At 55.9% G+C, this 27,227-nt stretch overlaps 2 protein-coding genes across 4 annotated transcripts in view; one reads left to right on the top strand and one right to left on the bottom strand.

The window, feature by feature from the left end:
- The window catches only part of ZC3H18 (zinc finger CCCH-type containing 18), a 51,016-nt gene extending 40,463 nt beyond the window's left edge, over positions 1 to 10,553 (bottom strand). The window contains exons 1-2 of one of the 3 annotated variants that reach the window (XM_067718821.1): positions 10,362 to 10,553; positions 3,592 to 4,181 (exon numbers count right to left, since the gene is read on the bottom strand). In XM_067718821.1, coding sequence (XP_067574922.1) covers positions 3,592 to 4,167 — 576 coding nt within the window. In that variant the 5' untranslated portion in view covers positions 4,168 to 4,181; positions 10,362 to 10,553. Of the gene's footprint in view, positions 1 to 3,591; positions 4,182 to 9,878; positions 10,016 to 10,361 lie in introns of those variants that run through there. The other 2 variants (XM_067718823.1, XM_067718822.1) reach the window with 2 other exon arrangements.
- Positions 10,554 to 20,473: 9,920 nt separating this feature from the next.
- On the top strand, positions 20,474 to 26,936 carry LOC137215588 (uncharacterized). Its single transcript, XM_067721000.1, has 5 exons — positions 20,474 to 20,792; positions 20,966 to 21,070; positions 22,979 to 23,104; positions 23,867 to 24,094; positions 26,190 to 26,936. Exons 1-5 carry the CDS (start codon positions 20,489 to 20,491, stop codon positions 26,495 to 26,497), a joined length of 1,071 nt encoding a protein of 356 aa, XP_067577101.1. The 5' UTR covers positions 20,474 to 20,488; the 3' UTR covers positions 26,498 to 26,936.
- The last annotated feature ends 291 nt before the right edge of the window (positions 26,937 to 27,227 follow it).

Raw genomic sequence — 27,227 nt, 5'->3', positions numbered from 1 at the left:
GGAGGGTGGGGGTGACTCCCCCCAAATCAATTCACCTGTCCCAGTGACCCAAAATCTACAAGGGAAAAAAGAGGGACAGTGTACCCCAACAGGAGAGAAGAGTGCTTCTCAGTTAAAAGGAGGATAAATCACAGGGCCTTTGAGACGCTTCCACTCAGCTGGCCGTTCCCAGCAATTCAGGCCTGGAGGCTGAGGGGAGACGGGCAGCGAAGTGCGGGAGGGTCCCTGGAAACGGTGAGCCTCTTCAAAAAGTCAGCGGGGCTGCGAGACCCCTGCCAGACGTGGAAAAGCTCAGGGGCCTCAGTGAACGCACTTTTGAGGTGTGAGCCAAACTGCCCTTTTCTTCTGCATAATAACATCCAGGTAGCTCACTTCTGATACCAAAAATGTGCTTGAAAGCAATGGGGAAAAGGCCCCCCGGGATGGATACTTTCCACTTGGACCAGAGGCTACTTGGCACGGATTTAAACTGAAGGGGACCAGGCCAAAGTCCTGTCAGAAGCAGGCTGCTCATGGACCCAAGTGCACACCTCTGGCTCCCTGTCCATCTCGGGAGAGAAAGATACAGGAGTGTGTGCTTGCGGGAACGTGGGGCGAACTCTCTAGCCGAGATTCTGACGACGAAGGACGGACGGGAACTGGGATGGAGAGAGCAGAAGCGAAGCAGCAGTAGTTTTTCAATACGAGCTAATGTGTGTCTACACTGGGTTCTTCCAACAGCGGCTAGTGCGGATGCTGGTCACCCACACGCAGTGCCTGAACTGCCTCTTTATGCGAATGGCTCTCCGGTGTAGACCTTCCACCCACTGCCACCCCTATCTCAACGGCACTCGACTTCAACGTGCCCCAAAGCAGCTGGAGTTCGCCCGTCTGCTGAGAGGGCAGTTACTGGCTGCCTCCAAAGTGCCAGGTCCTGGGAACAGAGGGGCAAAGCCACGCAGGTCCCAGACTTAGGGAACTTGTGTCCTTGGAGGTGTGGGCACGGAAGAGCAAGAGAAACAAACACACTAAGGACCCAGTCAATTCAGACTGTGGAGGCCCAGCAGAGGCACCGAGCCAGGTGTAACAGAGTCGGGGGCAGGAGGCAGGGCCTGCAGAAGGGAGCAGACATGGAAGGAAGCCAATGGTTAAAGGATGGGGAGGAGCCTGGAACGCAGGTGCGCTCCCATGAGGGCCCAAGTCTCCATTCATAGTGCCCACTCCCGTCTAGGCCTGCCTATCCCTGGGGGGTGATGGGCTCTGCCCTTCCCAGTTACACCCCCAGCGTGTTACAATGAGCCTGACACACTGCAGGGTCTGTGGGGCTGTGTGTGGGAAGGGCAGTGCCACCCCGTGGCTGAACGAAGCTGTGCTCTGGTCCCAGCAGCCTGCGGGTCCAGTAGGGCTGTGAGGCCCTTGCGAGAGGTGCCAGGCAGGCACAAGGCAAACCAAGCAGCCATCTAGGATCAAGTGGGCAAGAAAGTCAAACTGGATCTCTAGTTCACCTGCTGTTTCTGGGGGAAACCAGCAAACCTCCAGACGATGGGTGCTTTCCCGGGCCAGCTCAGTCAACCCAATGTCCCACGCCGCCACATCTAAGTGCGGCAGGAAAGCCCGGGGGTGCGATGACGGCAAGGCCCCCCGGGACCTGCAGGGAGACACCTACCTGTCCACATATGACCATGGAAAGGCAGGAAGGTAGATGAATTTTCCCGTACAGCTTATTCAACAGTTGAAGCAAGAAGAGCTTGCAACTGGTCCTTTCTTAATGGGAAACAGACTGCCCAGAACGCCGGCCACAGCACCCCAGTCATCAGGAGCCCCTCAATCCTTGGTGGCAGGATGCAGACGTGGCTTTTCTCTTTGTAAACTGAAAAACCAAACTCACGGGCAACCTCAACCAATGATTTCATCTTCTGCCCAAAATGTCGTCCAAACTGATTAACTGGAGTCTCATGGCATCTCCTTCTCCTCTGGTAACCCTGTGGTCAAGGTGAACTTTCCAGATGGGAAGGGAAGCATAGCTGGCGAAACCTAAGAGCGTTCACAGATAATGTCCCGACAATACCCTTTTAAATGAGTACAGTATTAATAAGTAACGGCTGCTAATTTAGGAGGCCATCTCCTACACTTAGTTGTGAGAAGATAAAAGATCTAAAATTCTAAGCTTGTAACTCCATACACGATCTCGGAGCGCCCCACAAAGTTCTGCTCTCGTGAACCAGAGTTTGAGAAGCACGGTCTTTGCGACGCAGCGTCCATACCAGCTGTCGCAGGAGCCTGGCACTTCGGGCGAGCCGGGGTTATGCACTTGACCAGCCCCTCCTCTCTCGGCGACCCAGAGCGGTTCCGAGGCACTCCTCACACCTCTCGCCACAGCGACTCTCCAGTGAGCAGAATCTCCTTTGCGGGATATTAGAAGCCCCAGATCTCGTCAGTCTGCTCCGTCCCCCTCTCAACCCCTTTTAGTAAAAGCATTTCTCAGCAGGACTTCAGGCTCTTCCCCCCACACACTCAACTTCTTAAAAGATCGTGACAGAAATTCTTTCAACAGAATCATCTGTCATAAAAACCCAACCTGCGCACAACTAAGATGATTATTACTGGGTACCTTGTCCTTAATCTGAAGGCCAGATTAATTTAAATAAGTCATAACAATGTGATGGCTTGGTCAAAAGCCAAAGCGTTCTGACACACAACCCCATTTTATCCAGTCCTGAGGGTCTTTTTAGGGACACTCCCAAAGAAGCCTGGCCTAGATGTGACCCTCAGCAGAGAAGAAGGGCAAAGATAAAAATGCCTAAAGTAATAGAGGAAGCTGGAAGGAAGTTTTTTCAGGCTCAAGAACCTAACAGGGGACCTCCCTGGTGGCGCAGTGGTTAAGAATCCATCTGCCAATGCAGGGGACACGGGTTCGATCCCTGGTCTGGGAAGATCCCACATGTCGCGGAGCAACTAAGCCCACGCACCACAACTACTGAGCCTGCGCTCTGGAGCCCGCGAGCCACAACTACTGAGCCCACGTGCCACAACTACTGAAGCCCACAGGCCTAGAGCCCGTGCTCCACAGCAAGAGAAGCCACCACAATAAGAAGCCCATGCACGGCCACTTGCCGCAACTACTGAGCCCGCACACCTAGAGCCCATGCTCCGCAACAAGAGAGCCAGGGAATGAGAAGCCCATGCACTGCAACAAGAGTAGTCCCCGCTCGCCGCAACTAGAGAAAGCCCACGTGCAGCAACTAAGACCCAGTACAGCCAAAATAAATAAATTTATACATATAAATAAAAGAACCTAACAGGAACTGAAATCCACAATGGTTCTAGTTGAATACTAACTCAAATGTTACTTACAGACAGCAAAGAAAAAGGCAGAAAATTACTGCTTGTTTAAAAAAAAAAAATCTAGAACTTTAACGCAATCCAACCAACAGCACCAGATGAGTGAGGGTCCACAGGACTTCTGCCAGCTACCGAATGGAAGACAGTTTTCTGACTGTAGCCCACATCCCCTGATTTCGGCGCTCCCTCATCACCACGGCGATGGCTCCCAGCACACGCCTCCTGTCCCCCTCCTCCGGGGTCGCTGCCGGCTCCGTTGGGCATACTCACGTCGATCTCTCCGTCGTCGATCTCTCCGTCGTCATCCTCTTTTCTTTTCTCCTTGGCCGCCTCCACGGGCTCCCTGTCCTCCACGCCGTGGACGCCCGCCTTCCCGTCCTCCCCGGGAGCCCCTTCTCCCCTCTCCTCGTCATCCTCAGGCCCGGTCTTCTCGGTGTCGTCCTCGTGCGTGGCGGGGGCAGGCTCCTCGGGGACCTCCTCATCGTAGTCTAACTCGTGCTCGTCCAGGTCCCTGGTGACCGACGAGGCCTCGTCCCTCAGGTCGCTGGTGCGGTCTTCCTCCCCCCGGTCCCCCTCGGCCCGCGGGGGGCTGGCCGGGCCCCCGCTCAGCTCCGGAGCCTCAGAGTCCCGGTCCTCCTCGTCGGAGCGGCTCTCCTCTTCCTCCTGGCTCAGTCCCGGGGCGACGTTCTCCTCGTCCTCCGCGTCGGAAGCCCTCCCCCCAGCTCCATCCAGATCCTGCTCAGACCCACTTTCCCTCAGGATGTCATCGTCCGAGAGCCCCTGCTGCTCCTCTTCTTCGTCCTCTGGAGAGCGAGGGTCCCGGTCAGGGCTCTCGGCCACATCCATCGGTACCCACGGTTCTGCAAAACAAAGAGAACACACACTCACAGCATCCAGAAAGGGGCCAGTCAATCTCGTGCCGGTCTGCTGGGCCCCATGCTTGCCTCCGGCCTGCAGGGGGGCTCGGCCCCGCCCGGCTCCTCCACACCCCAGATCCCAGGCCGCAGACCACCGGCACCGCACCCGAGGCCCCCGCGGAGCCGGGCCGAGCGCGCGGAGCTGTGTGCCAGGAGCCTCACGTCTGGAGCCACCGGGTAGCGAGAGAGCTGGCGTGCCCACCTCCATACGGGGCACCCCGACTGGTTATCAGACAGTGGGCAAGAAGACGGGCATTGCAAGCGACAGCTTTTTGGGTTCGTAAAGTAATTACTTGTGAAATTCAGGAAAACGTGCATTCGGAAGGAGGTGGCAACAGTGAAGGCAGCGCCTGGCCTCTTCCGGAGTCACCCGCAGGGTCTGGAACAGAAACCCGGCCTGCCTTTGAGAGCCCCCAGGACATGGGCCATCTCCCGTTCCTGCACGTCTCTCCAGGTCAGGCCGTGAAGGCCGCCCGGAAGGCCTTCGTGCACTGTGATTCTCGAGAACCACTGTTCCAGGACAGGCAGGTCGTGGGAAAGAACTCTGGCAGAAAATCTTACATATTTAAGGAGTTTCTTATATAAAAAGACCAACAGTATCATTTTAGAAGATTTCATTTCTATTTTTACTCACTAGATTTAATTACAAAGTGACTATTTTCTGGTTTTCCCACCCCAACGTGCAAAGGTAGGACATTGTTCCATTGGTTCTAAACGCAGGTTGCAGAAGGTGGGTTGAGACGGTGTGTGCATGAAGTCGACACCAAACAGCCTACAAGCGAACATTTACCGTCCGCCACGCGACGGGTAGCGAGTAACCACTAAGCTGGTGTGAGACGGCAGGGACAGTGAAGGGTTTCATGTTCACTTGATTCTTCAAAATTTTTTATTTAAAATAATGTACGCCCCAGTCATGCTACTTGGTACCGCAGTGAGATCTGGAAACGCACAGCATGTTTACATACTTTATATAAAATTACTTTATGCATTTACATAACTAAAAATTTAAAGTGTATCTTTTAAATTTATACCTTCAAAAGGAGAACCTATGTTTAAAGGTGCACATGCCAAGAGTTGGTATCTGAACCCACAGTTAAAAACAGTTTTGTTTTGTTTTTTTGCTGTTAATGGAAATTGTTAAAATTCAGCAAACATGAGGACAAGTTACTTAAAATTCATCACTTTATAAATAAAAAAAATGGTTAGCAGTAAAAGAAATTTACAAACCAACCAATCCATTCAAAGTCACTTAAAAGTAGACAGCTTTGAAAATGATTCACTTTTCAGTCTTCTAACTACGCTATCCAGAGGTAGGACTACTGGAAAGAATTATTAAAAAGTTAGCCCTAAAATGGTGCATTTTGCTGCCCCGTGGCTTCCTGGCTTCCCTGTGCAGGGCAGAGCCTGTCACCACACACATCACCCCTGCAGCCCAGGGCGACGCGCAAGGCAAGAAGGCGACCGCGGACAGGGCCCGGCACCCGCACCTCTTCCAGACAGAGCGCGGGGGCCTTGGGGCAGCCAGTCAGGGGCCAGTGGCAAACCGGCAGCCGCCCCGCTCCTTGGCTAATGACATCAGTAAAAACTGGAATTTTCCTTTGTGTATGACGTCCTATGCCTACCCTTGTACAGTTCTGATTACATTGTATATAACGAAACCTCTCCACAGAAGGGCAGGGACTTTCATTCCCCAGCTGCTCAGGCTGGCACCTGGGACCCTGTAGGCCGGCAGTCACGTGCAGCTGGTCGCTGAGCCTCAGACATATCCCTACTGGAAACCTGACAAATTCTGATTCTCACATCATACAGGCTAATGGCAACCTTGGGAACCAAGTCACCTCTGAAATCAATCAACTGGTAATCAAAATTAAGTGTCCCCTTACACTAGTTTAAAATCCACAAAACTGATACTCTAGCTTTGCAACATATTATCCTGTTCACGGCACAGAGGCTCCCTCACTAGTAACTTGATAGCAGCCCCTTCTTGGGGCCCAGGTGCCAAAAGGTTTCATTGTCATGATTAGGTCCAACCAAACTGCTCTTCTATTCTGGCAAACTTCGATTTAAATCCTAGGGGAAGAAATGGGAGAGAGAATGCCTAACTTCAACTATATGATCAAGCAAGTGGGCCATGTCTTTCTGGGACACATGGAACAGGGCACACAGTGTGGGCTTCTGAGTCAGAACCCGAATCCCGGCGCTGCTGCTCCCCAGCTTTAGGGTCTTGGGCAAATTATGTAAACTTGCCAGACCCCAGTTTCTTCATCTGAAATACGGGGAAACAGCACCCGCTGTAGAAGTCGTTGCGACACCTAAATGAGATCAGCCTGTTGGCTTCCAATACCCACACCCCTCTCCCCACCAGCCTGCGGTCAGCCTCCTGGGTGCTCAGGAAACAGCCATCCAGCACACGCCAGATAGTCACCTGTGCACGACCACGTGAGCGATAAGATCAAGTCCCCCACCTGCTGAGAGACCACTACTCCACCAGGCACTCGACCCAGCTCCTCGCATCAACCCTGCAAACAGGCGCTGCCCCGCTCACAGAGAAGGAAACCAAGGCACGTGGCCACGGGGCGCGATCGGGGCTTGCATCTCCGAGCGGCTGCCGGAGCAGGTGCCCAGTGCTGGCGCCGGCCCGATGCATGAAACCAGCTCCTGCTACCTGCCCAGGGACTAATCCCCACCTACCGCCCTTGTTTCGACAGGAAGATGGGACCCAAGCTCTAACTGACTTTACACGTTCTTTTTTGGAACAGAGCCCTCACATAAGTCGGGGACTTCTACTGAAGCAGTACCTTTTGCCTGTCGTTCTTTTCTCCCTTCTAAAGGTCTGTGCGGATCCGTCTAGGTTGCTATCTTAGCCCTTCTAGAACCAAAAAGACACATTTTCACGGAGATGGAAAAGTAACTATATGATCCATACAGACTATTAAAGAACAGTGATGACCATATGGGATCAACCTGTGACACCAGCCACTTTTATTTTCAATGTGTCTAAAGCTTGAACCTCAGGCACTTACACTAAAGGTGGATCTCATAGAGAAGCCCTCACAAAGGCGCACACTTCTACCCCGACACCACGGGAAATGCTGCCTCCGATTCAAACCCTGAGGCTGCTGCACTGTGTGTAAAAAAGAAGTACTTGCGGAGCCTGCACGCCCCCCAAAGTTTGTACTATGGAATTCACTTCAGCCTTCCAAGCACAAAGCTAACTTCCCTCCTCTCACCGGCCGTTTTCAGTGCTGACCAGAAGGTGGTAGAGCGAAAGGCCCTGTGTGCACCTGTTCTTACCGGGGAGGACTAGCGCTGTCAGCCTTCTGGGCAGCACGGATTGCTCCGAGAATCTGAGGAAGGGGATGGCTCCTCTCCCTAGAAAAACCTGGACATACACAATTTATCCCCCACTTTCAGAGTTCAAAACCTCCTGAGGTCCACCCACTGAGCACTCCTGCCCTAAGTACGCTGTACATTATTCTACTACATACCGGAACTCGCCACACTGTATACCCCAACTATCTGTTTGCAAAGTCTGTTGGGAGACCCCCCGCCCCCGGCCCCATGAAGGTCCTGAGTGGAAGGGCTCAGAATCACCTGGGTTCTCCGAGCTCAGCAAATGGCTGGCACTTGGTAGCAGAGCTACCATATAACTTATTGTCTGAACTTGGGGGCGTGTTTGAGACTGAAAGGGGGCACTGTTAACCATTACAGCAGGCATGAGCCTGGCTGTCCTAGGCATACTGGGACACACAGTCACCCTTAGGAGGCTCTGACAATCTCCTGAGCAAAGGGGTCCCATCTCTTCTTTCCCTGTGGAACCTCCTGGGATTTTCCAATCTGAGGCTACACACAGGTGAACAGCTTGCAGAGGAAAACATGCCAAAGAATCTTCCTGCTTATCAGAAGCAACCTGAGTCACACCCCGCTGCACAGAAGGGGTGTGTCCCTGGGGGTCAGAAGACGGTGTGTGTTCCGGGCCCCGCTCTGGGCGAGTTAACTGGCTCTCTGGGCGTCGGTGTCCTGTTTTGAGATTAATTCAATTTGGCCAATATCTGAGTATGTGCTCTGTGTCAGGAGCCAAGAAAACCATGTGGTCTATTAAATGCACACAGTGAAATGGAGGGTCGTCTGCACGTCTTCACAACCCCCAGGCTCACTATTCTTACTCAGTCTTTTCTTCTCACACAATCAATCACCCGTCATCGAGCGTTCTTGGCAAAGTTTAGAACTCTTTAGTCCTTTGACCCACAAGACAGTGAACTTGCCTGGAGAACAGAATAACAGTGTCCATCACTGTGTCTCCACAGCGTACTACACTGGCAGACGGGGACTGAGAGACGCTGCTTGAATAAATCACAAAGTCTCATTACTTGATAAACTACCTGTTGCACGCCAGAAAGAAACTTGAAGTAACTGCCTACTTTTTAGAAGACTATTCTAGAACTGAGACAGAGTGGGTGCTGCCTCGTTTCCCAGCGGTCATTCTGGAAGGCTGCGCCCTGACTGCAAGGACACTGGTACAGTACACGACAGGTGGGAGCTTTTCCTTCTCAGCAACCTTTGGAACCTGCAGAACACTCCCCTGGCACTCTCAGTGGCAGCAAGTCTTCCCTCTCTCACGGTGGGTCACTTTGACAAACGGCAGGAAGCTGTTCAGAGCCTGGTCTGGTAAGTGAGGTGAGTTCCCAAGCCAGGTAAGATGGGTTTTGGTCAAACATGGGGTGTGAGTATTGAATGAGACTGACTTTTCTCCTATGGCTTGTATATTTACTACGGCTTGTATATTTACTACCAAAACAGCAGTTCCAAAGAGGTTTTGGCAAAGGAGCACCAATGAAATACAAGCCTAACCTTCCAGGATAATGATTTTTAACAGAGCAGTCCCTATCTGAATGCCCAAGTTCTGGTACATCTGGTTAAAATTCAGACTCATAATTTCATGGATTTACAACATCCAAAGGAAGGATGTCAAGGTTGGTGATAGACACCATCCCCAAACTGACTAAACTTGACATCAAACGACTCCTCAGGGAGGAAGCACTCACCTTGAGATGATCTGTGAAAAAGGAAAAAACCTCTTCAGTGTTTGATCGTTTCCCACCCAGAACCGGAGACACGTTCCAGCCTCTGGGACACACCTGATTGGTTTCCAGAGCTGGCTGGGCTCCACACATGTGCTCAGATTGTAAAATCATCAGGCAAAGACTCCCCTGCCTGGGAAGCGGGAATCAGCCTGGGTCCAGGCTCACCCTGAGAATCGCAACCTCTGCTCTGGGACAGGACCACTCCACAGGCAACACGAAGGAGATGAGAATCAAAGGAGAAAAGATGACAGCACTGCTATGTCTCTAAATGCTCCCTTCGTCCATTCTCCCCAAATTGATCTGAAGAACTGACCTGCTCTCACAGATAGAGAGCTGAACAGCTCGTTTAAGATGATCAACCACTCTAGCCGGCAAACTCAGCTGTCATGAAGTAGTCAGTAACACTGAAGTCTTAGCAGGAGTAAGGCTGAAAGTCTTTAAGTCTTAGGTTCTCCCAGCAATGAGCCGGCATCCTTTGGGCTCTTAACCAAAGGGGCACAAGGAATTTTATTCCAAAGAGTGGCTCGCGTCTTGGGACACAGCCAATAGGTCCTACCTGTGCCTCCGGGAAGCCGAGGGAGCAAGTTCCAGGAGGCTCCGGGGAGCTCAAAGCTCCGGAAGAGCCTATCCCCAATCCGGAGGGCGAACCCGTGTGCCTCCTTCCGCCCCCCACCCCATCCTTGTGGGCGGAAAGCAATGCCACGCGAATATCCCGGAAGAGAAATGACAGCTTCGGGAGATCAACCCCACTGCAGAGAGCGGAAGCAGCTGTCGGGCGCTCGACCTGAGGGGGTCCAGGACCCCCAGGCCGGCTCGCCCGGAAGGAACGTGGGATCGTGCCTAGCTCAGCTTCCCCTTCCCGGGGCCCGAGAGCCACGCTTCGGCTGGAGGCAGCCTGGAGCGCTCCCCGGAGGCGGAGGCGGAGGCGGAGGCGGCGGGGCTCCCGGGCCTCGGCTCCGCGCCGCCGCCACGCTCCCCGCCCGGCCGCCTCGGCCTCCTCCTCCCGCCGGCCCGGCCTCCCGCCATCGCCATCACTTACCTCAGCGCAAGGGCAGAGAGGGGGCCACGGCTTCGCAGGTGTCGGGGCGGCGCGGAGATGAGGTCCCTCAGCCCTTCCGCTCCTCACAGGCTCCGGCTTGAGGCGCGACGCGGGCGGAACAAACGGGCTCCACTACCCGCGGGGGCCGGCCATTGTGCGACGTCATCAGGCCGCGACGGTTGTCTGCGGCCCGGCGGGCTTCCCTCGCTTGCCACGCCCTCCGTCCGCTTCCTTCCGGCCTCCGCGCGGCCGCGCGCCCCGCGGCGCGCGCCCGCCCGAGATAGCACGGCGCAGGCGCGGCCGGGGCACCGCCCCTGGGGCGGATCTCCCAGCCGGCGCTCCGCCCGCCTAGGCGCAGGGAGGGCCTCGCGAGCCGAGCGGTCTCGTGACCCGCGAGCGCCGGTTCGCACCTGGCAGTGCGCTCTGCTGGCGGTAGCGGACCCGCGGAGGTGGGTCCTGCGACCTCGGGGCTCGGAACTTACCTGCTAAGTTCTGGCTGAAGAGGTCCCAGCCAAAGTTAATCCTTTCCGGGAAATGAGTTTAAATAGCAAACCTTAAACATATTAAACTTCTTCCCGGGGACTAAATAGCTCCCTCTCTGTTAAATATAATCAATGCAACGCAAAATTAATCATTTTCGAGAAACTGAGTTTAAATGTCAAAGACTAAACATTTTTTTACAAAGAAACTATTTTTATTTGTATAACAAATATTCTAAGAAATGACGACATAATAAAATTAACAGAGTTGATGTGATGTCGAGACACAAATAAGTACGTAATGCTATTGATGATTAATCATTTTGTTTCATCCAACCTCCCACCGATTATTTTAGAGAGCATCTCTGGTGTATTTCTGACTGAATCTTAAGCATGATGTATCCAGGTGATTCAATTAGGAAATCTTCGAAAGAATGAAGCCTAAACATTTTTTAAAAACTATTTCTGTGCGACTAAATAGTTCCTGCTTTATCAAGTATAATCAGTCCAACACAAAATTTAATCATTTTTTTTGAGATATTGAGTTTAAATGTCAAAGCTTAAACATTTAATTTTTATTATTTTTTTGTAGGCAATCCAGTGTTGAAAAGTTTGCTTCATCATTTTGTGGTGTTATCGTTGGGTTAAGAAACAGGATGAACTAAAAAGAAAATTTCATAGAGTCCTGGTGGATTTTACCACACTGTGGCTTGTAACCTATTTGCTGGAAGCACCATAAAGTTCTCAGTAGTAAAAATCAACCTTAATTAGCTTATAAATTGAAAAGCAAATTTTTTTTGTGTGCTGTCTTAGAATGAGAGTTCCAGGGTGGGATTTTCCCCATAGCAAATAATAAAAATAGGACTCCCGGCTGGCAAAAGGACATAGACCACTGAAAGCTTAAGCATTTAGAACTATTCCCAATGTTGTTAAAAAGTAGCAACAGGTCCAAAATGGAGTCACGTATGCTAAGCCTATCAAGACTTAATACCTAATTTAATTGAAGTTGTAGCCTCTCCCTAGAGTGGTAATTTAAACCCATCAGTCAGCACTAGGGAGGTGATCTGCCTAAGACCCCTGCATCCCTTAAGAGAAGGAAGGTGCCCTTGCTGGAAGTAACCCACCCTTTTAACTTCCTTGTCCCACCCTCCTGTGCCTATAACAACCTCCATTTTGTACAGCTTTTAGAAGCCTTTCTGCTTGCTAGATGGCATGCAGCCTGATTCATAAATTGTTGAATAAAGCAAATTAGATCTTCAAGTTTACTCAGTTGAATTTTTAACACTGATTTCTTAAAAATAATCAGCTCAAAAAACAGAAACAAAAACAAAATAATAATCAGCTCAACACAAAAGTTAATCATTTTGTAAAGATACTGCGTTTAGGGGCTTCCCTGGTGGCACAGTGGTTGAGAGTCCGCCTGCCGATGCAGGGGACACGGGTTCGTGCCCCGGTCCGGAAAGATCCCACATGCCGTGGAGCGGCTGGGCCCGTGAGCCATGGCCGCTGAGCCTGTGCGTCCGGAGCCTGTGCTCCGCAACGGGAGAGGCCACAGCAGTGAGAGGCCCGCGTACTGCAACAACAACGACAACAAAAAAAGATACTGCGTTTAAATATCAGAGCTTAAAATTTTACACTCTTTCCACGTGGATAAACAGCTCTGTATCTTATTAAATGCAATCAGCTTAATGTCCTTGATCAGAAGGACATCATGTGGCATTGGGAGTATTTTTACAGCTTACCAACTGCCTTCACAACCATCAGGGTGGAGCCACACCGAGCCTACTGCAGAGCATCAAACTGTCCATGTTACAATAGGAACCTGCCCTTAGAGGGACCCTGGGCTTGGTCGAATGCTCTGCTGTCCTCGCCTTAAGACTCTTAATCATTTTTCAACAAGGGGCCCACGTTTTCACTTTGCAGTGGACCATGTGTGAATGCACGAGCGAGAGAAGAAATTGAGGGCATTGACATGGAGCTACCATTTGACCCGGTGATGTCACTCCCAGAGAAATGAAATGTGTGCACAAAAACCTGTACACGAATGTTCCAGCAGTGTTATTCACAACAGCCCCAGAGTGGAAACAACCTAGGTGTCCATCAACTGATGATGGCTCAGTAAAATGTGGTCCAGGGAATTCCCTGGGGGTCTGGTGGTTAGGACTTGGCCCTTTCACTGACAAAGGCCCAGGTTCGATCCCTGGTCCAGAAACTAAGATCCTACAAGCCGTGTGGCACGGCCAAAAAAAAGATGTGGCCCATCCATACAGTAGAGTACTACTCAGCCATACAGAAGACTGAACTCTGTCTAAGAAGAGATGCCGTAGTCCAACCGTAAGAGGACACAAGAAGGTGGAAGGGGGCTTTCGCCAGAGCCCGGAGCCTGGACTTCCAGGTCCGAGAAGTGTGAGAGATAAATGTCTGTAGTTGAAGCCCTCCAGTCTGCGGTATCTGTTATGGTCGTCTGAGCTGACTAATACGTTCTATTTACATGGAATATCAGAAGACGCAAATCCACAGAGTCAGAAAGTAGGTGAGAGGTTACCAGGGGCTGGGGGTGGTGGGATGGGGAATGAGCACTTAATGGGGACAAAAGTTCTTTTAGGGGTGATGAAAATATTCCAGAGTCAGGCAGTTGTGCTGGTTGTACAACTTCGTGAATATACTAAAAACCATTGAATTGTGCACTTTAAAAGGGTAGATTTTGGGGGGTGGGAGGAATTGGGAGATTAGGTTTGACACATATACACTATTGACAGTAGGTATAAAATAGACGACTGTCGAGAACATACTGTAGAGCACAGGGAACTCTACTTAATGCTCTGTGGTGACCTAAATGGGAAGAAAGTCCAAAAAAGAGGGGATATATGTATATGTATAGCTGATTCATTTTGCTGTACAGTAGAAACTAACACAACATTGTAAAGCAACTATACTCCAATAAAAATTAATTTAATAAAGGGTAGATTTTATGTCATATGAATTATACTTCAATAAAGCTATTCTTTTTTTAAGAATCTCTTTAAGATATAAAGCTATTTAAGAAATAAATAAAGCTCTTTAAGAAATAAATAAATAAAGCTCTTTAAGAAATAAAGCTCTTTAAGAAATAAAGCTCTTTAAGAAATAAAGCTCTTTAAGAATAAAGCTATTCTTTTTTTAAGAATCTCTTTAAGAAAAGAGCAACTAAGCCTGTGCACAACTACTGAGCTTGCGCTCTAGAGCCCGCGAGCCACAACTACCGAGCCCGCATACTACAACTACTGAAGCCTGCCCTCCTAGAGCCCGTGCTCCACAACTAGAGAAGCCACCGCAATGAGAAACCCGCGCACCGCAACGAAGAGTAGCCCCTGCTCACCGCAACTAGAGAAAGCCCGTGCGCGGCAACAAAGACCCAACGCAGCCAAAAATCAATCAATACATAAATGAAAATTAAAAAACAAAAGGAAAGAAATGAAGGGAGATGGTAGAGGACAGGAGGTGGGTGGGAGCTGAGAGGCGGTGGGAGAGGCTTGGGGGAGGGGACTCCTCACAGGTGAATGTCTGAGTGTCCTCCCGTTTCTCCCTCCCCTCGCCTCTGGATCCAGCCACATTCACCACCTGCCAGGATTAAGACCACAGCGCCAGCCCCCCCCCCTTTCCCAGTGTGACACTGCCCCAGCCCTACCCTCTCCTGGCACTCAGAGCCACATGGCTAAATGTCGGATTGGCTCCAATCTCATCACTCCGGCCTGAGGCCCCTCCAGCAGCTCCCTCTGCCCCCAGACAAAACCCGACCCTGAGTGTGCTGCCCCGGCTCTGTACCCCCGGGCCGTGCCGGCCCCCCCGGCCCCCCACCTGGGGTTACTAATCACAGTGTTTTCAACATCTGGAGTGTGTGTGTGGGGGGGGGGGGAGGGCGGGGAGGTGCATTTAGAAAGACAGAAAATGGCCAAGGTGGGATTAGAACCCAGGTCTCTGAATCTGAATCCTCGACTTTGAGCCACTGACTCCCCAAGTATAACGATGCAAGCAGTGCTCTCTAGGCCTCAGTGTTCCGGCTCTGCGAAGTGGGGCTATTCACCCCTGCTGCCTCCCTCTCAGGAGGGAAGGAAGAGACAGGAGGTGACAGGCACAAACATCTGCCCTTACATGGACTCACAGCAGGTCTGGTGCCCAGCGATCTCGTGGAATCCTGGGAGGCAGCCCCACCATTCTCCCCGTTTTATAGTCAGGGAAATAGAAACTGTAACATCTAAGAGCTGGGATTCCACCCCAGGCAGTCGGACCACAAAACCCAAGTGACCTAGTGAATGAGGCTGTCTCCAGATTAAGGTACTCTGGCTGTGGCTGTTACAAAAGAGAAACGTAAACATCTGTTTCATCCAGCCCTGGTCATTTGGGGTCACTGTCACCGGCAGCCACGGTGATATTAACTGGCACATCCCCCCACATTCTGTGGGACAATACGTGTGGTCACCTTTGGGTCAGCTGAGCCAATGGGCCTACATTAAAATAGCTGTGGCCATGGGCTGTGACAGACATCTGCACGGCCATAATCGTGGAACGCTGGATGGGAACTTAAAGGTGTGGTAATCTGCATTGGGCCACGACCACCTTGGGAAACAGCATGGCATTAGTGAGAGCAGAGCCCGGGATCAGCAGCTCCACCCTAGACAGCGGGGTCCCTGGATCGTCAACAGCAACAGCACCTGGGGATTTGTTAGAAATGCACATTCTCAGGCCCTGCCCCACTCCTGCTGCTTGAGAATCTCTGGCTGTGGGCCAGCGGCCTGCAGGTTAACAGGCCCCGGGAAAGAGTAAGAACCACTGGCCTGGGACTCTCTTGCCCATCCCGGCAACGATGTTCATAGGTCTCTTCGTAATAACCGAAAGAACAAAGGCAAAACCCAGAAATGGCCCAAATGTTTACAGGTGATTGTAATATCACACAATACTTACAAGATTGTAATTATTTTTTGTTTTTTTTTGCGGTACGCGGGCCTCTCACTGCTGTGGCCTCTCCCGTTGCGGAGCACAGGCTCCGGACGCGCAGGCTCAGCGGCCATGGCTCACGGGCCCAGCCGCTCCGCGGCGTATGGGATCTTCCCGGACCGGGGCACGAACCCGTGTCCCCTGCATCGGCAGGCGGACTCCCAACCACTGCCCCACCAGGGAAGCCCAAGATTGTAATTGTTTAGCATTGTAACATATGGATCCCAAGCTTCTGTGTAGAAATCTATACATAAATCTATACAGGGGTGAAGCGAAGCTGCTTCCGAGGTGGGAGGGGGCGCTGGGTGCCCCGCTGAGGAGCCATGGGGCCACGGGAGGCTCCTAAGCAAGGCACTGACAAGAAGGGCGCGGCAGGCGGTTATTTGAAAGCCCCCGTCTGACAGCTCTTGCGTCTGGATCACCCGGGGGTCTGCCGCGTTTCCCCTGGTTTTCAGCGAGCTGGCCCTTTTTCAGCACACGCCTTGTATTTTCAATTTGCTGTGGGACGTTGTGGATGAATTATCTACTCCCAAAGAAGGCGACGCTTCATGCTTCCCGGCAGGTGGTTTTAGCAGATCACTGGGCCCTGTTAAGATTTGCTTCTAGTCACCAGGGCTGGTCCGTGCTCCCGGGGAGGAGGCCTTCTACGCCCACCTCCCCGTCCGCAGGCTCCATCTGCAACCTGTCTCTCCCAGTGCCGCACACTGTTGGCTCCGCGCCGCGGCCCTTCCCCCCCAGGTGCTTTCCGCTGGTTCCTGAGGTTCTCCCCAGGGTGGGAGCTTCCCCTCGAGCCCCACCGGTGTGTCCCGCCTCCTCAGCTCAGCACCGCTGTGCTTGCTCCTTTCTGTGCCCCGACGCCACGGTGGGTGCAGGGCTCACGTTGCCCTCTGCCTTCGCTCAGGGCTCATCCCCTCGACCCCGCCCCAAATGCCTCAGCGTATGCGTGTGTGTCTTTATGAATTTGTCCAGGGGCGAGGGTGAGCCCCGCACGAGGGCTTCTGTCTGAAAGCCCCATATGCGAAAATGAATCTGCTGGACGGATCCACCGGGAGGAGGGAACCAGTCGTCCTCGCCTCTCCAAGCGACCGGATGCCAGTCAGCCACCAGAGGGCGCGCCAGTCCGGGCATTTGGGGTCCCATGCTGGGAGGGCCTCAGGCTCCTGAACGTTCAAATGCTGTCCGTCCCCTGCACTAGCTCACGGTCACGTGGTGAAGGGCACAGGTGGGCGCAGGCTTATGTGCGGGCCCTGACGTGCACACACGTGCACACTCCCCCATCTTCATCCAGACCCCACTCACATCGCAGCAGCCCCTATGCAGACGCAGTGAGAGGGCTCTACTCTCAGGAAAGGATGGGCTCCACCGTCAGGGGTGCTGACCCCGTGGGACCCCTCGTCCCTCCAGGCTCCATCCTGGCCTCATGGGGTTCCCGGCACTGACCCCACCTGGCTTCCTTCCCTCCCTGGAGACATCCAGGGGCAACCCTGAAACCCAGCCAACGGGTGGCTGCCTGCCCCTGTCTCATGACGTTCACAGGCTGCTGGGAGGTTAGGGGAAAGGGGTCCTGGGACCTCCTCGCCTGAAGCTGTGTTGTTTCTGTGGCCCCAGGGCCCGTCGCACAGCAGGGCCTGGGCAGGCTGGTTCTGGTGAATGAATGAATGATTTTTTTCTTTTGGCCTCGCCGCACGGCTTGTGGGATCTTAGTTCCCCCACCAGGGGTCGAACTGATGCTCTCAGCAGTGAAAGTGCGGCGTCTTAACCGCTGGGCCACCAGGGAGGTCCTGATGAGTGAATACTGAGCTAAGGGATGAAGGTCAGCTCAGTTCCCACCTCAAGGCCTTTATCGAGGACCCTGGGTTCCCTCCCACGGTGGACAACCCGGGTGCGGCACTTTCACACCCCAACACCCTCCTCCACTTCGGCCACCAACAGAGCCCATGTGAACCCGCAGGCCATGCTGTGGTCCAGCCGGCAGCTTCCTATGCTGAAGACAAGTAGACTGTGGTGGCCGGGCTCCAGGACGGCCCCAAGGGATCCTGCCTGCCTGCGAGGACTGAGCTCCCCAGCAGCCCCTCAGTCTGGCTGGGCCTTGGCGACGCAGGGGACAGGGTGCTGAGCTGTCGTGTCGGGAGCCCGGTTGTCTGCTGGTCTGGCTGCAGGGAGAGGCAGAGGCCCCGTCCAGCCGGCCCATCCTCCCTGTGGGCACTAGACAGGCAGCCGGACACCGTCCCAGCCATCCTCACGTGCAGAAGAGCCGCCGGCAGAAAGGCGGGATAACAAGCATGCTGTAGTGTCAGTCCTGCGCTGGGGGTGGCCAGTCACCTGGCACCAGACGACCAAGGCGGCAGGGGCAGTGCCATGGCGGGGACCAGGCGCCCCACCCACAGGTGCCCAGCCTCTGTGTGAGCTCACTGCCTGAGTGTGACTTTTCCCCTTTCAAGCACCACCCTGCCTAGTCTCTTTATACCTACAGCCTTCTGTCTCTGCCTCCGTCTTCTTTGACACAGACATCACGTCACTCTCCAGGAGCACCTCCCACCCCACCCCTTCCTCACCTGGCCTGGAGCCATCCACTCCTCTCTGCCCAGATTCCAGCAGAACCCATGGCCACAAATACGCAGGCGTGCTGCTCAAATATTCATTACTAACCAGACAGTGTGGCCACCGACCAGCCAGAAGGGCCTCTGACATAGGACCAGACATTTACGCTTTGGATCCTGGGCCGTGGAGACGTCTAGATGGTTCCAGGGAGTAGCAGGGCATCAAGGTGGAGGGCCTTGGGACCAAATACAGGAAGGATCCCATGAGACAGGCAGCCTTTCAGTGGGGCATTTCATCTCCTTTTCTTTCTTTCTTTTTACAATATATTAAAAAAATATTTATTTATTTGGTTGCACGTGGTCTTAAGTTGCAGCAGGCTGGCTCCTTAGTTGCAGCTCACTGGCTCCTTAGTTGCGGCATGTGAACTCTTAGTTGTGGCATGCATGTGGGGTCTAGTTCCCTGACCAGGGATCGAACCCAGGCCCCCCGCAGTGGTAGCTCAGAGTCTTATCCACTGTGCCACCAGGGAAATCCCTTGTCTCTTTTCCTAACTACAGAATCAACCCACGTTTATCGATGCAGACAGAGAAACAAGGTGACCCAAGTGCTGGGTGTCCCTTTTCTCCAGACATTTCTGGAGCCTGTGGCCTAGGACACCAACTTTGTAGAAGGAGAGATTTGGGTTCAGATACCAGCTTTACCGTTGACTAGCTCTGTGGCTTTGAGCTAACCAACTTGTGCCTGTGAGGCTCTGCTTTCTCTTCTGAAAAACGGCGACAATAACAGTCGTCACCATGAGGGGATAGTTGTGATGGCCACACAAGATGCCCAGGGCCGGGCCCCACGCCTGGCACATGCCAAGCTCCTGGACGATGGCTGCTACTAGACACGAATACATTTTGCAAACAGGTGAGAGCGCTCACCTACGATCTGCAGCCCACCCTTTAACTCAACGGATCGCGTGCCCATCAGTTTTTCTCAACCACATCTGTTTTAACTGCCAGACATCCAGCTGTGGGGACACAGCATCAAGTCCTTACCACTCTGAGTGGACATCTAAGTTGTCAGCGAGTTGCCTTACTGTGAACAAGAGCTCCGTAACTGCGTCATACCTGGGAGAAGCCACCGAGGGTCTCTGGGCTGCTCGGGCGGGGTGTTGCTGGCTGCAGGACTCCAGGGGCACCCGGCGGGTGGAGACGCAGGCAAGTCTGCGGGTTGTGGTCTGTCCACAGGTGAGCTAGTGGGTGAGAACTCAGGGCGGGTGAGGCAGTCTATACATAGGTGCCGGGCGGCGATGCCTCTGCCCCTCTGGCACCTTTTTCCTGTCCGAGAGAGAGAAAGAGGAGTCTTGCGCCCGAGAGCCAGGCGAGTGGTGTAGCGCGAGGGCCGAATGTGAGGCTGGAGACAGATTGTGGTCTAGCCTGGTGATTTCAGCACCAGACAGCAGGACAGCAGTCGAGAGCGGTCCTGGGAGTGGAATTCCCAGGGGAGGGCCATTCTGGAGGAGAGGCGAGAGGTGCAGGAGGTGGGCTAGGGGTGGCAGGGAGAGCCAGGGAGATCCCCTGCCCACCGGGTACTGCGGAGCCCTCCGTGTGGCCCTCCCAGTGCTCCAGGCAGCCCCAGTGGGCAGCTGGGCTGCCATGTTTGGGGCAGTGGGACCACAGCCAGCCCGGCATGCTGTCGCTTCTGCCGCCCTTTCTCCTCCCCAGCGGCCCTCCCCCCGCCTCCACGCATCTCTGTGTCCAGCCAGGTCCTGGGAATCACATCTTAGGGACCAAGCAGATGAAAATGCACTCAGCGAGGATTCACGTACAGGAGTGTTCACCACAGTGGCGTCTGATTCCCCCAAACTGGAAACAACCCAGAAGTGCACTGAGAGTCCATCCTGCGTGGACATGCTGCAGCCCAGCCCTACGGCACAGAATCACACAGCAGGGGAAACGGATGAGTGGTTAACACAGCCAGGGGAGTTCCCACCCGCCGGTGTCAGCGAATAAGCAGGACACAGTTGCAGTGGCTCTGGTTATAGAAAGCTCCGAGGCGGGCACGACACAAGACAGTGATGGGGACGCCCCCAGGGTGGGGGCGGGCGTGGCAGCCTTGTGCTCGCTTTACTCATTCAACCGTGGTTTCATGTTTCGTGCACCTTTCCCTGCGTATACTGTGCTCCAAAATCAAGACGTGAAGAAGCAAGAAAAGACACTAGGTGTCGCTGGTCTTTCTGGGAGACGTATTCAAGGGCACTTCGCCTGGACGCTCCATTTGGTGGCCAGGGACCGCACGCTACCCAGGTCCCTCCAGCCTGAGGCATCCGGGCCTGGCACCGGAATCTGCACTTTAAATGCCTTGGAAGAGCCAGGCCGCTGGCCATTTGGGGGTGCCAGCTGCGATTCCTGCTTTCTGAGCCAGCGGAGGGGCCCCTTCGGGCTAAGAGAAGGTGTGCCAGCCGTGGGGTGCACAGCGGCAGCCCCAGCCCGGCAGGAAGGGTGGGGCACCCCTGCTCCCTGGAGCCCCCAAGCCAGGGCCCCAGTCCCGCTCCTGCACCTCTGCCCGGGCCTCAGCCTCCCAGCCAGCACGGCGCTCCGCTCAGGGTCCCCTCCGCCTCTCCAGATCACAGTGGAAGGCCCTCGGGGGGCGGTCCCCACACCAGACTCACCTTCAGATTCCAGACATCGGAGCCCCCCGCCCCCCGCCCCGGTAATCCCAGCCTCCCAGGTAAGGGGACCAGCTCACGCCCTCCCCACCTCCTCCCTGGGTCTCCGCCTCTTCCTGTCAGGCTCTAGGGGCTCAGCGGGCTAGCGGGGTCCTTCCCAGCCTGGCGAACCTGTGGCCTGGGGAAGGCAGGGGGTTGGGCTTTCTTCTCACAGGTGTCCCTGCGGGGGAAGCTGCCTCGGCTGCCTCCAGCCCAGCAAGGGCGGCAGGCGGGGGGCGGGGAGAGGTTGGCGAGGGCGCATGCGTGTGAGCACGCAGCACGTCTGTGGGCGGCACTGCAGCCTGCAGAACCAGAAGCCTTGCTGTGGGATCGGCTCTCTTTTGCCTCTGTCCCCCTCTGGCAGGAGCAAGGTGCTGAGGCTCTTCGCTGGGTAAGTTCTCAGCTGGGAGACGGTGGTCCCGGCTGCCCGCCCGGTGGAAGGCTTTGTTCAGACAGGCTCGCGCAGGCAGGAGGGGGATGGAGGTGAGCAGGAGGGGGACCCCGAGACACCGAGGCGGCAGGGACCGCCGGATGAGCGCCGGGCCGCAGGGGCCCTTGCACACGGGTGGGGGGCTGCTGGGAGAGCTCTGGGTCTGTCCTGACCCCGGGCCGCCGGCTTTGGGGTCGCGGCGGCTGCTGTGACCCTGGGGCCATCGTCTCCTCCAGCTAAACGGGAGAGAGGCTCTTTTCCGGGAGAGCGAGGGGCCTCAGGCCGCGTGGATCCGTGTGTGGGAGTGTCTGCAGACGCCTGTGGGCCCAGGTGTGTGGCGTGTGTTCTGGTGCTTGTGCACCTGGTGTGTGAGCGTGGACGGGGTGTGTCTTTAGCTGCAGCACAGATGCCTGGGTTGTGATGTGCATTCGTGTACTTGTGTGTGCTTTTGGCCCCTGTGTTGTGGGTACAGGTGTGCGTGGGTAAGTGTGTGCATGCAGAAGTGGGTGCGTGTGTGTGTGTGTGTGTCGTTGTGTGTGGCGGGTATGCTGTGCAGGGGGTTTGGTTCGCGTGTGTTGTGTGTGTCTGCATTTCTGTGTGTTGCTGTGCACAGGGGCAGTTGGGCTGTCTGTGTGGGCAGCATTCGTATGCGCGTGTGTGAACACCATGTGACTGTTGCACGTGTGTGCGGTGCAGGTGTGCTGTGTGTATTGTATGTGTGCGTGGGCGTGTGGCCGGCATCCTGGGGCCACCAGCTCTCTCCCAGCCCCGCCCTAACTCTGCGCCCTGGGCCCTGCCCCGTGGCCACAGCGGGGGCCCCCCTGTGAAGCTCTGGTGGGGTCAGCCTTGGATCCGTCTGCTCAGCAGAGCTCCGGCTCCGCTCTGGTCCTGGGTCGCCTGTCCAGCGGGGAGGCGGGGCTGCCAGGGGCGAGGCTGCGCTCTGAGGGAGCTGGCACGCGGCACTGCTGGCTGGTGACACCTATGGGGTTAAAGGCTGGAGGTGCGTGGTGCGTGGTGTGCGTGTGTACGTGTGCTGTGTATCGTGTGGCATCAGTGTTGCGTGTGCCCTGGGCCTTCACCCGTTTGCCTGAGTCCCAGCTGTGACTTCACCCCTCAATCCGCTCACGATACAAACCCTTTTTGCCATCACTCCAGGAGCTGAGAAGGGAGAGGGGTGCCTATGAACCCCGATGGGTGGAGGGGGGCTGGCTGACCCTGGCGTTTCCAGAGCAAGAGGGAGCAGAGCCCGCGTAGCCGCGGCTGGGGCCCTGCGGATGCCCTGGGTGTTCCCGTCTCATCCGCTCCGCACAGCCCACCCGGGATTGAGCTAGGACCCCCTGAAGGATGGGGAGACTGAGGCCCAGGGTGATTAAAGCCTCAAGTTTAACATTAGTAACGGACATGCGACAGGTGCCAGGCTCCGGGCCCCAAAATTTCCGTGCCTGCCGTTTTGTGGGACTCTCACCGTGTCCCTGAGAAGCAGGTGTCTTGATTCCCCCAGGTTCACAGATGAGCTTGCTGGGGCTTGGACGTGCTGTGTGGCTTCCTAGTGACAGGGGGCAGCTGGCCGCTGAGCGCTCCGGAGGCGCGTCCTCCCAGGTAACCTCCGCTCCGTCTCGCATCTTAGGTATGACGGTCGTCTGCATTTACGTTCCAGGGGACTGAGGCTGGCAGAGCCAGCGGCTCACTGACTGTACTTACGGCACAGGCCAGAAGGAGCATCCCTGTTCTGTCCCTCGCCTGGCCAAGCAGTCACGTCACGGGCGCCCGGTCCCTGCGTGTCCGTGGGGCCAGGCTCTCTGGAGAGGCAGCGTGAGGCCCGGCCGCTGGTGTGGACGCCTCCCGGAGTCCCCTCCCCCTCCAGCGCCTGCACAGCCATCATGGAAGACGGGAGCGGGCCGGGCAGCCCCAGCGCCGTGGCCCTGGTTCCCATGATGCCGTCCCCAGCCCCGAGTACACGATGGTCTCGGTCTTCCTGGTGTTCCTTGTGTGCGCCGTGGGCATTGTGGGCAACGCCGTGGTGGTGCTGACCACACGGGACGTGCACACGCCCACCAACTGCTCCCTGGTCAGCCTGGCCCTGGCAGACCTTACTGTGCTGGCGGCTGCCGGGCTGCCCACCGTCTCCCAAAGCTTGGCTGGGCAGTGGGTCTGCGGCCACACCGGCTGGGCATCTGTGCCTCCAACTCCTCCGTCCCGCGTTCGCCGCGGAGAGGGAGGTACACCCCAACCCCTCCTGCAGGCCAGGACTTCCTGGCCACGAGCCTTGGTAAACTGAGTCTGCTCCCCATTTATGGAGGGGACGCTGTGTGGGACCCTGCAGGAAACCGGCAAGGGCGGGGGCAGGCGCCGGGAAGCGGGCTTCTCCTCTCACCTCTGCCACTGACAGTCTTGTTCCAGAGCTCCCCGGCCCACCTGCCACAGCTCGGGGACCAGCGGTCTTGTTCCAGAGCTCCCCGGCCCACCTGCCACAGCTCGGGGACCAGCTCGGGGGCCAGCACGGGGGTGATGAGGACTGGCCAGAGCCCGGAACCCAGGGGAGGCAGCTCCGTGGGCCAGGCGGGGTGCAGCGGGCAGCTGCTCCGGGGCCAGAGGCTCCCCTTCTTCCAGGAAGCAGGTGGGCAGGGGTGGCCAGTGGGGAGCAGGGGTGGGCGGGGTCGGTTTGCAGAGAGGCAGGGAGATGCGGCAGAGGCGTGAATGGACAGAGAGGGGGTGCTGGCTCCTCGTTCGTCCACCCACTCACTCGGCAGGTGTCCCTTGGGCACTGACTGTGTGCCAGGCCAGTTCCTAGGTGCGGGGACACAGGGGAGAACAGAACAAGATACACATCCCGGCCCCGGGGCTCACGGCAGTACAAGTAAACATGGACCCTGTCAGAGGAAGAAATGGAGCCTGGGGGAGTGGGAGTTTAGGGGAAAGTTCGGGAAGACCTTGCTGAGGTGATGACTGAATAAAGATATGAGGTGACCAAGCAGACACCCGGGAAGTGGTCCAGGTGGCGGGGGAGGGGGGCAGGGAGAGGGCCTGGTGCACCGAGGGTCAGCAAGGATGGGGGGCCCCAGAAGCACTTGGCTCTGAGTGGAGGGAGCTGGGGTTCTGAGCAGAGGGGCTGCACCCTCTCCAGTTTCAGGGGGATCCCCATACGTTTGGAGCCCCAGACAGGTGTGCACAGGTCCTACATGTAAGCACACGGGCACTCGGAGAGGCTGAGGCAGGGGGAAGGCTGAGCAGAGAGGGCCCCTGTGGATGAGCAGCAGAGATGTGAGTGGAGGGGGAGAGACAGAGAGGGAGACACAGAGACAGAGACAGAAACAGAGACAGACAGAGGGAGAGATGGAGAGACAGAGGGAGAGAGACAGAGAGAGAGAGACGGAGAGAGAAGGAGAGACAGAGGCAGAGAGAGAGATGGAGAGACAGGGAGAGCCACAAGCACAGAGCGGCCAAGGCCTGCTGCACTCGGGGTGTAGCATGGCCCCAGCACAAAGCTATGGACAGAGAGATGTCGAACTTCCTGGGGCAAAAGAGTGACGACTTCATGGGGACCCCTCTCCCCACTACCCCTCCACAGACCCGGGAAGGACACTGCTATTCTCCTGATGCCACAAGTGGAAGAGGGAGGCTCAGAGAGGTTAAGTGGGCTGCCCAAGGTCACACAGCTTACGCCTGCCGGCTCCAGCACCCATGCTCCCACCCACTGCCCCTGCATCCTGAAGGTGGCAGCAGGGAGGGCCCAAGCCTAGAGCAGATGACAGGCCCCCCTGAGACCTCCCCTCAGTTCTGGGGCCCATAGGAAGCTCCTTGTGTGGGTCAGTGGAGGCTGCCCTCGGAGGTGGCCAGGACATGTGCCCCTTCCCCTACCATTGACCCTCCTCCCTCAAAGAGAAGCCGGGACCCTGGGCTGGCAGCTGGAAGTGAGGTGGAAGAGCCCAGAGTGTCCCTGTCCTCAGCCCCCCTCCTGACAGGATTGTCTTCTGGGCCTGGCGACTCACTCCTGGGCTGAAAGAACAGATAGGGGTGTAGAATGGGGATATGACCGTGGCTGGCTGGGCCACTCAGGACAGTGGTGAGCACAGGCGGGCTGCAGGAGAAGCTGGTTCGTGGTGCATGTGCCGTGTCATCCTTCACTCTGAGCCTCTGCTTCCTCTCCTCCTTTTTTTTTTTTTGTCTGCGTGGCTTGCGGGATCTTAGTTCCCAGACCAGGGATTGAACCTGGGTCTGGCAGTGAAAGTGCCGAGTTCTAACCACTGGACCACCAGGGAACTCCCTGCTTCCTCGTCCTTCATGTGGAGATGAAAACAGAACCACTGGAGGGCCCGGTGCAGGGGACGTAACCTGAGTGCCACAGCGTCCACCTGGGGCCTTCCTGTGTCACCCCGGGCCCGAGGCCCCGCTCCAGGCATCCGGTCTTCACTTGCTGGGCGTCTGAGAGGTCTGGGGGATAGGGTGCGCCAGGGGGCTCAGGGCAGTGAGTATTTACCACCTGAAGTGGGGCTATTTCATGAGCGTATCAACCAGCGCAGCTCTGAATGCCGGCCCCGGGCTCCTGCACAGGAAACGTTTAGCCCAGAGCCATACGCAGTGGTAGTTTGAGTGATTATTGTAGTAACGTTCTCATCACTTAGCAAACATGCCCTGAGGCAGGAGCCATGTCCCTCGGTCACTTGGTGTGCCGGGTGCCAGGGCCTTCCCACCCCTGCCCTCCCGCCCTGCAGGTCACCCCGATGCTGGTGGAGTCGTGCCACTCTTTGCCGTCCTGTGGATGCCCTACCGCACACTGGTGCTCCTCTACTCCTTTGTGGCCTGGCCTTTCTTGGACCCCTGGGGGCTCCTCTTGTGCCGCACCTGTGTCTACACCAACAGCGCCATCAGCCCCGTCATCTACAGCCTCACGTCCCCGAAGTTCCGGCTGCCTTCCAGCGGCTGTGCAGGGGCGGGATGGAGGAGCCAGAGAGGCGCACGGCTGGCCTCAGCTCCACCAGCTACGGCGTGGACCCCAGAAGACGCAGACCCGCGGGAGTGAGGTCACGGGCCCTCAGGCAGCTGGGCCCCCACTCCAGGAGCAGGGGCCTGGTTTCAGCACCGTCTGAGGGCTGCCCTCCCCCTGCCCAGCCCCTCTCGCCTCCCTCGGTTTGCTCCTGTGCTGGGTCCTGTCCTCTGGTGGCTGCCAGGGCCAGGAGAGGGGAGACACTCCTTTGCCAACGGCTCTTCTGGGTCCCCGGTGCCTTCCCTCCCCATGAACGAGGACTGGTCACGTGTCCTAGTTCTGGCCCGGTGGCTGGACTCCATTTGGGTAGCTCCCTCCCCTCCTCTGGGAGTGGCGGGGGGAGTAGGAGCAGGAAGAAGCTGGGAGGGTGCCAGCCTTCACTGGTGTAAAGTTGGGACCTTCCATCTGTTATTATTCATTCGTTTAAGCACTCTGTTTTCCACCTGATGGGTATTACAGCAATGCATTTCCAGTCTCTCATGATAGCCTGTGTCAGTCTGGCTGTGGGCAGAGCCCGTGTTGCGACGTTTTCCAAGCGGGACGGTGCCACCTGGTACCACATAGAAGGGGTACCCAGCTCTACCGCTGACACCCAGACACCGCTGGCAGACTCGCCACTCACATGTGCTGAGGCTGGCCGGTACCCGGGCCTCCGCCTTCCTCCCCTTTGAGCTCCGTCTGTCCCTGGACCACAAGCCCTGAGTGGTGCTGCCTTGGGTCACAGAGCAGAGCGCTGTGTTTCTTTGGGGCCCTCAGCCAGAAACAG

Source organism: Pseudorca crassidens, chromosome 20 (assembly GCF_039906515.1).
Source record: "Pseudorca crassidens isolate mPseCra1 chromosome 20, mPseCra1.hap1, whole genome shotgun sequence".
Taxonomy (NCBI): domain Eukaryota; kingdom Metazoa; phylum Chordata; class Mammalia; order Artiodactyla; family Delphinidae; genus Pseudorca; species Pseudorca crassidens.
Note: the sequence above shows the minus strand (reverse complement) of the source record. Positions and strands in the feature narration are given on the sequence as shown.